This window comes from Phoca vitulina, unplaced genomic scaffold (assembly GCF_004348235.1).
Source record: "Phoca vitulina isolate PV1807 unplaced genomic scaffold, GSC_HSeal_1.0 scaffold36, whole genome shotgun sequence".
Lineage (NCBI taxonomy): Eukaryota > Metazoa > Chordata > Mammalia > Carnivora > Phocidae > Phoca > Phoca vitulina.
The window spans coordinates 1-13,871 of NW_022589739.1; the positions used below are offsets into that span (position 1 = coordinate 1).

Sequence of the window (13,871 nt, forward strand, 5' to 3'; positions counted from 1 at the left end):
GACCAGGCTGCCAATGAATGGGGCCGGAGTGGCAAAGACCCCAACCATTTCCGACCTCCTGGCCTGCCTGACAAGTACTGAACTTCCCCTTGGCTCTGCCCTCAGGAGATGGGCTGTGAGACCCCTGAAGGCAGGAACAGTTGCTGAGTTAGAGTTACTGAATTCTATATCCTTCCTACTCAATACCTGATAAAGAGCACATAAAAAATGTTTAATAAATGCTTGTGAAATTCAATTTGTTGTTGTTGTCATCTGGAAACAGCTAATGACAATCTTCCTGGGTACTTTTAATACCAGGGACATGATCAACTTACCTTATGATTTTTCTTCAAAGGTGATAAGGCACTAATAAAGAATAATACTAATTTGGGGTAAAAGTTTATTTCCATGATAAGGACCATACTATTTAGACTATATATGGACCATACATATCAGACCCTGGGACAGAGAGAGATCTAAACCCTAGTTCTCAACAGGATAGTGCTGTAGCCACCTCCATCCCCACCCCAGCTTTTTGGATACATCTGGGGATACTTTTGGTTGACACGGTGATTGCAGGGCATTTGGTGTGTGGACCATAGGTACATACAGCTTACAATTTATGAGACAGTGCTGCAAACAAAGGGTCATCCTGAATCTTGCTTGACTTTTGAGGTATCCTATCAGACATGTATTTAGGCAGAATCAGATTTACTGCAAAACTGAATGAAGCTTAAGCTTCAAGAACGCCTCACTTATATGGGACCATTCCAAGATCCTCGGAGAGGCCTTGGGAAAGGATTCATATGGTCAATTGTTTTTGTAAAATCTGCAGAAGTAAAATATTTTAACCAAGGCAGTTAATGCCTCTGACTGTTCATGCCAACATTCTGCCATTACTTTTCTGCTTGTGTTGAGTGGCACTGGGGTGGGCACAGGCATTTTGGTGACCTGACTAAGGAGAAGTTGAACTGGGGATATGATTGGTTTGCACTTAGTGGGACATATTTGTGTCATTTTCAGTCATTTCCAAGTATAATTAAGTTATTGATTGCTATCCTGGAGTAGGAATGGCCTCTAGGTATGTATTCTCCTACCATCTACTGTGGTTACTCCCGGTGCAGGAGGAAAGGTCATATGGCAAAAAGAACATGTCATGTACAGCCCAGCACAGAGCATGTGGGTAGTTGGGAAGAAACAACTTTGAAAGTCAAACATGAGTCAATGGAGAATTGTAAGATCATATGTGTAAGATTTTTATTTTGATGGAATCCTAGTCAAAATGGAAGTTCTACCCCAGAGAGAGGGTTTCCAAATTTGACCGTGGTCAAACTTTATAGAATATTACCAATAACAAGTTGTAAAGCTGAAAGAAACTTTCCTAAACCACCAATAATAATTTTTTAAAAATCAAAAACCATGCTAAAGACAGAATTATCTTTTTATTTTTTCATTATAGAAAATGATCTTACAAGGTCATTGTCATAAAATGAAGATCAAAGTGAACTCAGAAAAATTATATTAAAATTAAAATTATATTAAAAATATTATATTAAAACAGAGGATTTTTCGGGCAATGAAAGTAGTCTGCATGAGACAATAATGGTGGATATATGTCATTAGAAATTTGCCGAAACCCATAGAATGTACGACACCGAGAGAGAACCCTAACGTAAACTCTGGGTGATAATGATGTGCCAGTGTAGGTTCATCAATTATATCGGATATCCCGCTCTAGTGGGGAATGCTAATAATGGGGGACGCTATGCATGGAAGCAGGTGTGAATTATATGGGAAATTTCTGTACCTTCTGCTCAATATTGCTGTGAAACTAGAATTGCTCTAAAAATAAATTCTATTAGGAGAAAGAAAAAGGATTGCTGAAGTGTGTCAGGCTGTTTATTAATAAAATATTTATATATTTTTCTGTATTTTGTGATGTTTTACATATTTGTTGGCTATTTAAAATTGGTATGTTTTCGCCATTCTAAAGAAATATTTCCTATTGTTAACTAATTTAATATTTGTAATTTTGTATTGTTTTTCCTAAAGGGGGCTCCCCAAATTGCATAATTCAGGCCTTATAAAACCTGGGTCTGCCCCTTTGCATACAGTGAAAAAAAATGTTCATAATTATTTAAGCCTGGAACCCAACTGTGTTTTACATATTAACAGAGTATTCTTTTTCCAGTTTTAACATAACTTAAAATTTTCTGAAAATGCAATTGCTTTGTAAATTGAAACTTTGTTTTGGTAGAAGTTTTACCATCCTCTGTTTATGATTTTGAGAAGCACAGCCCCTGATGGAATCACACCTCTCTTACTCTGTATTGTAACTGTTCGGTTCACAGTGATCTGATGTGTATGTGCTAACATTGGAGACCTCTATTATGTCTTCTAGTACTTGAGATATTAAAATACGTATCATTTTATTTTAAATTAATTCTATTTCTTCTTTCTGTTAGGGAGCCATATTACTATTTTTGAAATTAATGTTAAGGTAGATAATATCATCTATAAATCTCTTTCATCAAAGTAAAGTAGGTGTGGCAAAATATTTGTTGTGGGGTGGGGGAGGAGCACTGGGTCTGAGGTTGAGTACCACTAAACTAAAGAGAAGCAGGAACTGAAAATACAGGGAGTTGTAATCTTGACGATATTGACGTTCTTCCTGGTGACTTATGTCTTTCCGAGGATTCCAGCCACACCTGGGAAAAGAAAGAGCGCCTACTGATGCTTTTAAGGATGCCAAACGTGCCCAGAGATCAGGGGTCCGACAGCTTCGAAATGTACATCTGCACCAGAGACACTGTCCCCGACTCCCTGTCCTTTCAGTCAGGCTAAGAGCCCCTAAGGAGATGGAATATCTGGTCCAGGGAGAGTGACAAATAACAGTTATGAATATGGTCGTGCTTGGGTCCTAGACAGGGTTGGGTAAGGGGAGATCAAGTCATCTGGGATCCCAAGCCTGAGGGCGCATAGAACGGGTATTCAGGCCGGCAGGCTCCGGGCAGTAGGGGGCGCTGTGGCGGGAGCCGCGCCGGGCGCGCCGGCCCCTCTGGCGCCAGGAGGTTTATCGCCTCCTCCGGCGGCTTCCGGCGCGGCTTCTATGAGCGGGTGGCGACGAAGTCATGGACCGCAACCCTTCGCCGCCGCTGCCGAGTCGGGACCAGGACGAGGAGGAGGGGGTCGGGGGTGACTGCATAGGAAGCACGGTCTACAGCAAACACTGGCTCTTCGGCGTCCTCAGCGGGCTCATCCAGGTGTGGAAAGTCGCGCCCCGCGTGGGCTCGCCCACATTGTCCCAGCCCCCTGGTCACGCCTCTGGCAGCCCCCTCCAGCACCCCCTCCCCGACGACCCTTCTCGAGGCATCGCGCTTAGCGTCCTGGCCGCCTCCACGGACCCCAAAACTGCGGGGAGCCACTTCCCGGTACTCCTCAACACAAAGGGAGGTAGAGTGGCAGGGATGCTGGAATGCTTACGGTTAAAATATTTTACTTTTGCATATTTTCCGAAAATGTCTGACCGTGTAAATACATTGCTCGGCTCTTTGCTCCCCATTCCCACTGTCGTTTCTGAACCTCAGGGCCTAATTTATTTCGTGGACTTTTGTTGTAGTAGAATAAATGGTGATTTTGGAGTCCTGCAGCTCTGATACGAAAGCGTGGCTTCATCACCTGCTTTGGGCAAGTTACCTAACCGCTCAGAGCCTCGATTTCTTTCTCAATTTCTATAAACTGCGTTACCTATGTTATTGTATATCGGGTTATTGTGTAGGTTAGATAAGATTATAATGGGCATAGAGTGCTTACCATGGTGTTTGGCTTATAGGAGCTCTCACTAAATGTGAACTTTCTTCTCCCACGTTTCCCGGACTTACCTACTTTCAGTCTCTGTTCTCTCCAGTGCCGCTACTACATAGTTGCTGGAATATTCGTCCTTAGACAAACAGACAAACCAAAAGAAGCAAGCTGTCCTTGGGAACTCATTTTGGTTCTCTTTGCCTGCAGGAGAAAAATGCGTATTTCTTAGTTTGGAATCCAGGGCTCCTTGCAACCTTCCCAGCCTCATCTGCCCAAGACACACTCAACTACTCACCATTCCCCAGACCTTACTAGGCCCTTTCTTAACTCTGAACTCTTGAACTTTCTTAGGTATGTTCTTCTCCCGTTCTTCACATGACAAACTCCTGTTCTCCCTCAAAGATTTAGCTTAACGATTACCTCCTAGGAGAAGTTTGCCCACCTTTTCCAGGCATAGGTCTTGGTCCATCGTTTTTGCTTTCACTACTCTGGCCATAATTCATCTGTATCACTCAGCCTTTTCTGTTGTGATGATTAGTTTACGTGTGTTTCCCCCTGTAGATCCTTAACTGCTTGAAAGCAAGGGGTTAAATATATTCATCTCTGTATTTCGACCCCAGTGCCTAGTAACAGTATATACTCTGTGAATGTGAATGAATAGATCTACCCAGGGCAGTAATTTTTTAAAAAAAGGTTTCTGCAGGAGAAGATACTTTGAGGAAAGTGTCTTTGTGACTTGTGAATGATGATGGGATAATATTACATTATGAGTACTATGGACTGCTTTTGTCATCACTTTTCTTCCTTTCTGTTGAAGATTGTTAGCCCTGAAAATACCAAATCCAGCTCAGATGATGAGGAGCAGCAGATGGAGCTTGATGAAGAAATGGAGAATGAAATTTGCAGAGTATGGGATATGTCAATGGACGAGGTATGGGGTTGGAAATGAAACTGAGAAGACTGTTGGGTAGGGAGGTGGTGAATGGATTTTTTTTTTTTTTTAAGTTTCAGTCCTTACGACTCTGGGAGAATACTTTAGTGTCTGTAATCACTCATATGGGTATAGGGAGTGAGCTTAAATGCTAAACTTTTGTTTCTGAGCCTAGAGGATCTGAGCTGTCATTAGATTTGGTCTAAATATATAGTTCTCATGAATGCAAGAATGCTTGTAGCCCAGGAAAGTTCTGATACTTACCTGCTTTAGAGAATGCTGACCTTGTGTTTGAGAGCACGTTAGAAGTTAGGAGACCACTGATGTACCACGATTAAATTAGAAGGGGACAAGAAGGACCCATGTGTATATAATTGCAAAATAATATTTTAACGTTTGTATTGTACTCTGTCTCTGTAGCTTAACAGCATTTTCATGTATATATTATTCCATTTGCTTTTCACAATAACCCTGTGATAACAGGTAGTACCCTTATTTTACAGATAAGAAAAGACATGAAAAGAGATTGACATACATAACCTCTCACTTAATGACTTGGACTTTTGCAATAGCTTCCTGATTAAAATCCTTGTTTTAGTCTTTCACTTCCTTTCTGTCCTCCACATTGTCACGGAAGTTCTCTTTTTCCTAAAACACAGACTTAATTGTGTTCTTTTCTTCTGTCTTAAAAGTTGTCCATGGCTATTCATTGGCTTTGGCTGTTTTTTGATACAGTTTTATTGAGGTATAATTCGCACCAAAAAAGCTGTGTATTCTTGAGGTGTAATTGGTGTTACAGAAACTACACATATTTAAATTGCACAATTTGAAAATTTTTGTGTGTGTATACGCACATGAAGCCGTCACTGTAATCCAGAAAGAGAACATCTCTCTCACCTCAAAAGTTTCCTTATGCCTGTTCGTATCCCTTCCTCTTGCCCCTCCCTGCCTGCAACCTCTCCAGACAACCACCGGATCGCCCTTCTGTCACTTCAGAGTCGTTTGCATTGTCTAGTTTTATATAAATGAGATCGTATTCTTTTTTTGGAGGGGTCCGGCTCTTTCACTCAGCATCATTGTTTTAAGATTCATGCATGTTGTGTCTATTAGTAGTTTATTATTTTTTTATTGCTGAGTGACACTTCATTGTATGTGTATATCATGATTTATTCATTTATTCCTCTGTTGGTGGGTATTTGAGTTGTTCATGGTTTATTAAAGTTAACACTGAATCTTTGTGTATAATTATGTATGGACTTATGTGTTCCTTTCTCTCGGGTAAATACCTAGAGTGGTATTGGGTCATATGGTAGGTGTATGTTTAACTTTTTTTTTTTTTTTATGTTTAATTTTTAAGAAACAGTCCGAATTGTGTTTCTTACAGGTTGTGTAAAAAATTGTGTATTTTCCAAAGTGGTTTTTACATTTTACATTACCATAAGCAGCATATGAGATACAAGTCCAGTTTCTCCTCATCCTCGCCAATACTTGGTATGGTCAGCCTTTTGATTTTAGTCATTCTAATAAGTGTGTAGTGATTCTCCTTGTAATTGTAATTTGGATTTCCCTAATTACTAACAGTGTTGACCATGTTTTTATGTGTTTATTTGCAATCTGTATATCTTTTTTTGGTGCTTGTTCAGATCTTTTGCCCACTTTTTAATTGTGTTGTTTTCTTAGTTTTTTTTTCTATAAGTTTTATAATTTTAAGTTTTACTGGTAGATCTGTAATCCATTTTGAGTTAATTTTTGTGTGTGATGCAAGGTATGAATTGAAGTTCACTTTTTCTGCATATGGATGTCCAGTTATTCAAGCTCAATTTTTAAAAAGACTGTCCTTTCTCCACTGAATTGCCTTTGTATCTTCGTCAAAAATCAGTTATTCTGTATGTGTGAGTCTATTTCTGGACTCTGTTTTGTTCCATTGATCTATTTGTCCATCTTTATGATTGTTTTAATTACCGTACATTTATAAGAAATCTTGAAATCAGGTAGTGTTAATCTTCCAACTTTGTTGTTTCTTAGAGTTGTTTTGGTTGTCCTGGATCCTTTGTATTTCCATATTAATTTTAGAAATCAATTTGTCACTTTCTTTAAAATGCCTGCTAGGATTTTGACTGAGATTGAGTTGAATTTATAGATCATTTGGGGAAAGAATTGATAAATTGAACAAGGTATATCTTTCCATTTATTTAGATCCTCTCTAATTTGTTTCAGCAAAGTTTTGTAGTTTTTAGTGTATAGGTATTTCACATCTTTTGTCAGATTTATTCCTATTTCATACTTTTCCATGCTATTAAAAATGGCATTTTTAAAAAATTTCAATATCTGTTCATTGCTAGTATATAGAAATTCAGTTGATTTTGTATATTTTACATCCTGTAGCTGTATTTCATTTATAAAGGAAACGTTTTACTACTTTTTCAATTTGAATTGCTTTTATTTCTTTTTCTTGCACATTTGCTGTCTCCAGTATGATGTTGATTAGAAAAATGGTGAGAGGGGCATCCTCTTGTTCGTAATTGAGCGGCAGAACGTCTGGTCTTCCACCATTAATATGATGTAAGTGCAGATTGAGAAAGTTCCATTCTGTCTCTAGTATGCCTAGAGTCTTTATCAGGAATGGATTTTGTATTTTGTCATACTTTTGCTAAGTCAGTTGAGATGATCATGTGGCTTCTCTTTAGTTTGTTAATATGATGAACTAAGTTGACTGATTTTTGAGGTGCTAAAATCTTGTTTAGAAATTCTATCTAATTTCATGAGAGATAATTCATTTTCTTGTCATTATCTGGTTTTGGTACCAGGGTAATGCTGTCCTCATTGATTGGGAACTTTTCCCTCTTCATTTTTCAGGAAGAGTTTGTACAGAATTAATATTTCTTCCTTAAATATTTGGTGGAATTCACCAGTGAAGCCATCGGAGCTTGGAGTTTTCTTTCTGGGAAGATTTTTTTTTGTTTTTTGCTTGTTTAGTTTTGTATATTTATTACTTTTAAGAAATAATAGTTTTATTGAGATATAACTCCCTACCATAAAATTCACCATTTAGTTGTTTTTGGTGCAAAAGATTATAAATTCAGTTCCTTTACTAGGTATAAATAAGGCTATTCAGGTTACTTTGGTAGTTTATGTTCTTCAGGGAATTTATCCATTTTATCTAAGTTGTCAAATTTATTGGCATAAAGTTCTTCATAATATTATGTTATTTTCCTTTAATTATCTGTAGAATCTGTAGTGATAGCACCTCTCTCATTCCTGATATTAGTAATTTGTAACTTCTGTCTTTTTTCCCCTCATCATTCTGGCTAGAAGTTTAATTTATTGATCTTCATAAAGAACCAGCCTTTGGTTTTGTTCATTTTCTCTGTTGCTTTACTGTTTTCTGTTTCATTGATTTCCATTTTGATCTCTATTATTTTCCTCCTCCTATTCACTCTGGTTTAATTTGCTTTTTTTTAATATAGACATGTAACACTATAAATTTTCAACTATTGCTTTGGCAGTATCCCACAGACTCTGATATGTTGGGTTTCCTCTCATTTAGTTTAGTTCTAATTTTCCTTTCATTCTTCTTTGGCTAATGAGTTATTTAGCAGTACATTGTTTAGATTTCAAATATTTGGGAGTTTTTTGGTTATCTTTCTGTTACTGAAGTCTGTGAACACTGAATCCTTTTAAAAATATATTTAGACTTGTTTTAGAATGTGATTTATCTTGGAAATTTTCCATGTTCACTGAAAAAAAATGTGTATTCTGCTGTTTGCTGGGTGGTGTCCTATATATATATAGGTAGGGAGGTGTGACTTGCATGGCATTTTTAAAAAATTTCAATATCTGTTCATTTTTAAAATGAAATCTTAATGTGAAATCCTCAAATATGAAATAGGTAAAACAGAGCTGCTGTTTGAATAAGATTGTTGGTGGAAGGCAGGGTCATGTTTTTGGCCTCCTTTTCACCTTCTTAGGGTAGCTCTTGAAGCACCTCTAGAGAACTGAGATGTCCACTGATTACTGGTGTAAAGTCCTTCCAGGCTTATCTCCTACCACTGATGTTTGAGCTGGACCAGAGACTTCAGATGCTTTCTGCATTTTCATGTGTTCATGCTCTGTTCATGTCCCTGTCTGCCTGGAATGGCCTCCAGCCAGTAAAATCTTTCTCATCTTTTATGGCCCAGCCTAAATGTCACCTTCTCTGTGATGCCTCCTCAGACACTCCAAGCAGAATTCATCTCTTCTGTGCTCTCATGAAATGTGTTCACTCTGTTGCATAACACTTACCTAGTTACTCAGCCTTTGTGTCCTCTGATAGATTTAAGTTCCTTCTCTTAAAAGCTTAATGTCACCTCTTCAGAGGTACCTTCTCTATCTGAAGTAGGCCTCCCCACATCTTGGCTTCTGGCACATACTATCTTGTCTCTCTTCCTTGTAGCACTTAAATCAGTTGTTTATGGGTTTATTGTTTGCTCATCCCTCTAGAATAAAAATTCCATGAGACTGGGACCTTATCTAGCTTGTTCACTGATGTGTCCCCCCAGAGCCTCAAACAGTGCCTGTTACTTGGGTTTTGCAGTAAATACTTGGTGAAGAGTGAATGAATGAATGCATGAGTGACTGAATGAATAGCTGAGGGGTAGCATGGTGTTCTGATTAAGAGCATGTCCATGAGTCAGACTCATCTGGGTTCTGTTCTCCTGGCTTTGTTCTACTGATTGTATAGTCTTGGGCAGGTTGCTTAACCTTTTAAAACTTCTGTTAATTAGCGGAATGGAACTAATAATAACAACTACTTTATAGGGATCTTTTGAGAATTAAATAAGATAGTATGCAAACCACTTCACTGTGTTAATGACCACTTGCTCAATAAATGTTAATTGCCGTTATTATTATTATTGGTGTTGATATTGTTAGACTACCTAACCCTGTGCTACCCTAGGAATTACTAACTATCGTTTAAATAAATCACTCTCTGCGTGCCCTAAGAGTTGCCAACATGACAAACAGCACTCTAAACACTTTGAGTGGGGAGCATCTGTTGCTGTGACTTTCAGTTTGGAGTGTATCTTTGAAAATACTGTTTTCTCTGATTGTGCTCTCTTAATAATTACAGGACGTCTTTTCTAGTCAGCAGTCATGCAGGTTACCTTGGTTTCGGCTGCTATGAAGGATTACTGCCTCTGTCTTTGGGGTGCCTCCAGGGTCCTTTGAAGAGCATTTTCACTTAAGCCACACAGCTTCTGGTTTTAAGTTAAGCTATGCAAATATACACCTCAAGTTTGGTGAAAATCCGAGGCAATAGACCATCAAAAACTTCATTTTATTTAAATATTGTACAACACAGATCTCCACAGCAAACTGATTTGGTCTTGGAGCGTGCAAGATTGGATCACATGACCGCTCCGGGTTCATTCACCTGTACCCTGTAGGCGCCGTGGCCTGAGCGAACTCTAGGAAGGAGATAGGAAGCTGTTGCAGTTACACCGTGATCAGAATTATTTTCTATTTTCTATTTTCAGAATTTTGAAAGCGCAAGTTCTGATTTGGGGCATGACCCAGTAGGGGTTTTAACCTGTTTCCCCATTGTGTTTTAAGATCTTAGAAGACAGGAATTATGAGTTTTACGTTTTTCCCCACCCCAGTGTCTGGCAGGATACCTGGCAACTAGCAAATATGTTTGAATGAGTTAACATTCCTGGTGGCTAGAAAGATCATTACGGTAAATGCATTCAAGGCAGAAAAAGGAAGATATTCCTGGAGTATCACAGTTAGTTTAAATTTGTTTATGGATTTGTTCCATTGCCTTGGGACCACATAGCACAAAGACTCTCTAACATTACTTTTGTGTAATGATACAGCTCCTAACCTATGGCTTTTTTTTCTTGAGCCTGAAAGGAGGTATATATAGAATATTTTTTTTAAATGGTTGTCTGAACTATGGGGTTTAAAGAGGACTATTCAGCATCCAAATTAATAATCATTTTTTAATTTTCAGGATGTGGCGCTATTTCTCCAAGAATTTAATGCTCCTGACATATTTATGGGAGTATTGGCCAAATCCAAATGTCCTCGATTAAGAGTAAGTATGTACATTTTTAAAGCTTCCTCTTTGGAGCAATAACAGCAGATAGTGCTAGATAGTCTTTCATTTTTCTCACTTTAATTTTCTTGCTGGCCACAAATCAGTCAGCAGATTTTTATTGAACATTGCCTGGCACTCGATAATGTGCTGTTTAAAATCATTAGAGTGGGTTGGACCAGGGAGATCAATACTTCCATTTAACCGCTGTGGGAAACAGGCATGACCAAAGTTATGTTCCTAATATGTGGCAGAACAGGGAACATTGCCTGGACCTCCCATTTCTGTTGATTGCTCTTTTTTTTTTTTTTCCCCATAAAATCCTCCATTGCTTAAAAACCTTCATTCTGAACTCAGCCTAACACTCAGGACTTTCCATAATCTGAATCTAATTCATCTTTCCAGCATAAAATCTGTTGTGCAGATGGTGCTTCTAATTTAGCAAGGCCTGTCCACTCCTTGTCTCAAGCTCACTGCGTTGATCACCATCTCCATGCCTCCCTTCATATGCCCTCCATCCCTCTCAAGAGTCACATCTGTTACCCCAGGAGCTGCATTTCTTCTAAGCCTTCCCAAATAAGTAAGCTCTCAGTGGCCATTGCTGATTGTAAACTCCCTAGCGGAATTATCTCTGCTTCTCATTTAGTCTTGATCTACGCTGTGTGCAGTGGATTGTGTTTCTGTGTCATTTAGTTTGGGCTGTGCTATGCATATCGTGGGTGATTAGTAAATATTAAGTAGTTATACTTACGAATAACTGCTATTTACTCAGTATTTGGTTTTACTATTCTGTGAGATAGGAATTTATCTTCACTTTATAAATAAATGAGCTAAGTCTCTGGTTAATGTGTCCAGGGTCATACAGCTGGGAAAGAATAGAGCTGGGATTTGAGCTGAGCCGGCCTTACTTCAGTATAACCACTGCGCTGTATTACCTTTCTTTCTTTGAAATTATGAAGTGGAGAATTCTGTAGTATATTTTTACAAATTGAATGCTGAATTCAAATTTCGTTGAGGACAGTGTTCTTCCTGAATTGGGACCCGATGAACTGATGAACCGCTTTTTCCTGGGGTCATTATGTTGATAGAAAAATTTGACAGTTGATATGATTTTTCTCCTGGATTTTTCGAACTTAAATACATTGACTCGTGATTAGTACTTAGAGGAAATAAGCTTCCGTCATTAATGGCACCTTTCAGGAATTAGTCATATCATTATGTATGCCTGTGAGCCACAGCCTGTCTATAGCTGTGATCCTCGGCCTCGGCCACATGTTAGAATGGAACGCAGGCTCTCCAACTTCAGCATGTCCCAGAACCACCAATTACTGGGCCACCCCTGACTTTCTGATCGTACGTTTGTGGTAGGCTCGAGGATTTCTAACAAGTTCCCCAATGATGCGAGTGCTCTGGAGGAGAGCCCACATTTTGAGAAGCTTTGCCGTTGGGACCTTTTAAAAATCCTGAGTCAGGCCTTACCCAGATAAGTTGAAACAGAATTTCCAAGTGTGAGACTCCACACAACTTCTAAAGTTCCCTCAGCTGATTCTGGCTAGCAGCCAAAATGAGAAATGTCTTTGATTAGAGGTTCAGTCATTCTCCCTTTAATTTGTAAGGACATGTATGTGTCTCTGTGCCGCTTCTGTTCTCCTTTAATCTTTCCCCAGCATTTGACAACCCTCATTTGATTGAAGCTTTCCCTTCCTACAGCTTTGGTGCCACCTCACTCTCCCGGTCTCTGACCTCTTCAGTCACTTCGCTGTCACTTTTATTGGCTTTTTTCTTTCTTCCTACACAGTGTGGACTCCTAAGCTGCAGACCCAGATCCCTTGTCCTCTTTAAATTCATTTCCTTAGTGAGCTCATCCACTCTTTATACTTTTAAGTTGCGAGTCTGTGCCTGTGGGATCAAAGCTGCGCCCTTGCTTCTGATTTCTGGTGTCACATCTTCAACTTTCTTTAGGCATTCTGTACTTGCTTGCTGTATTTTCCATTCCAGAATTCCATACGTCCTGACTCAGTGATGAACACACATAACTGGTCATAAAAATGACGTGCTGTGTTTGGTAAACACTAGCTTCCCAGGCCCTACCCTGGAGATTCTGATTGAGTAGCTCTGAGATGGCACTCAGAAATCTGTATTTTTAACATGTTCCCTGCTCTAATGAGTCTTATGTTCCAGCAAGTTTGGAAACTAACTGCCTAACTGAGTTCACTGTATCCTTTCCTACACTTTCTTTTCCCATTTTCCTGTCAGTGGGACCAATAGTTCTGACTAGAAAAAATGAAGAAACTTGAAACCTAGGAGTGAGGTTCAACTGCCTTCTCCTTTTGCCCCTCATCAGATTATTTTGCTTTCAGCTTGAGTCTTTCTCAACTTCATCCCTTTCCATGCCTGCCATCACCACCCTCATCTCTGCACCTTGATTACTGAGATGCAGTATGGCATAGTTGTTAAATGCTCAGGCTCTGGAGCTCTGCTCTTGCCTAGGCGGAGATCCTGGCAGGTTGCTTAACTACTCTGTGCTTTAGTTCCCCCTCATCTGAAAAATGGGGATGATAACAGTACCTGCCTCATAAATTATTATATGAATAATAATATGTGGGAAGTGCTTGGAGTAGTGCCTGGGCCTAGTACGTGCTAAGTAAACATCGTCTGTTATTGCTGAGGTTATTAACTTCCTTTAACATTTTCCACCATCATGCACTATGCATTTTGCTGCCAACAAAATCTTCCTAAAATAACATTGCAGTATGCTTGCTGCCCCCTTCCTTGATCTTTATGGATGCACATAACCTCCTAGATTAAATCTAATCTTTTCAGCATGGCATTCCAGTCCCTTAGTCCTGATCCTTTTTACCTGCTGTATTTATCTCATGTTATTCTCCAATTTTGTACAGTCAGGCTGCTCTCTTTAGGGTTCAGTGTATTAGCCATGTGCATTATTCCCTTCCTGCCTTTGCTGATACTTTTCCACTTGTCCGAATGTCTTTCTTCTTGTTTGCATGTCTATATCCTACTAACCATTTAAGACTGAGTTCATCCGTAAGATTTCTTTTTCCATAACTTGTGCCTGCCTTT

At 39.1% G+C, this 13,871-nt stretch overlaps 1 protein-coding gene across 1 annotated transcript in view; it reads left to right on the top strand.

Moving 5' to 3' along the window:
* Positions 1-3,074: 3,074 nt before the first annotated feature.
* The window catches only part of SAAL1 (serum amyloid A like 1), a 33,362-nt gene continuing 22,565 nt past the window's right edge, over positions 3,075-13,871 (top strand). Inside the window, exons 1-3 of the mRNA XM_032427240.1 lie at positions 3,075-3,242; positions 4,601-4,714; positions 10,707-10,790. Coding sequence (XP_032283131.1) covers positions 3,111-3,242; positions 4,601-4,714; positions 10,707-10,790 — 330 coding nt within the window. The 5' untranslated portion in view covers positions 3,075-3,110. The remainder of the gene's footprint in view (positions 3,243-4,600; positions 4,715-10,706; positions 10,791-13,871) is intronic.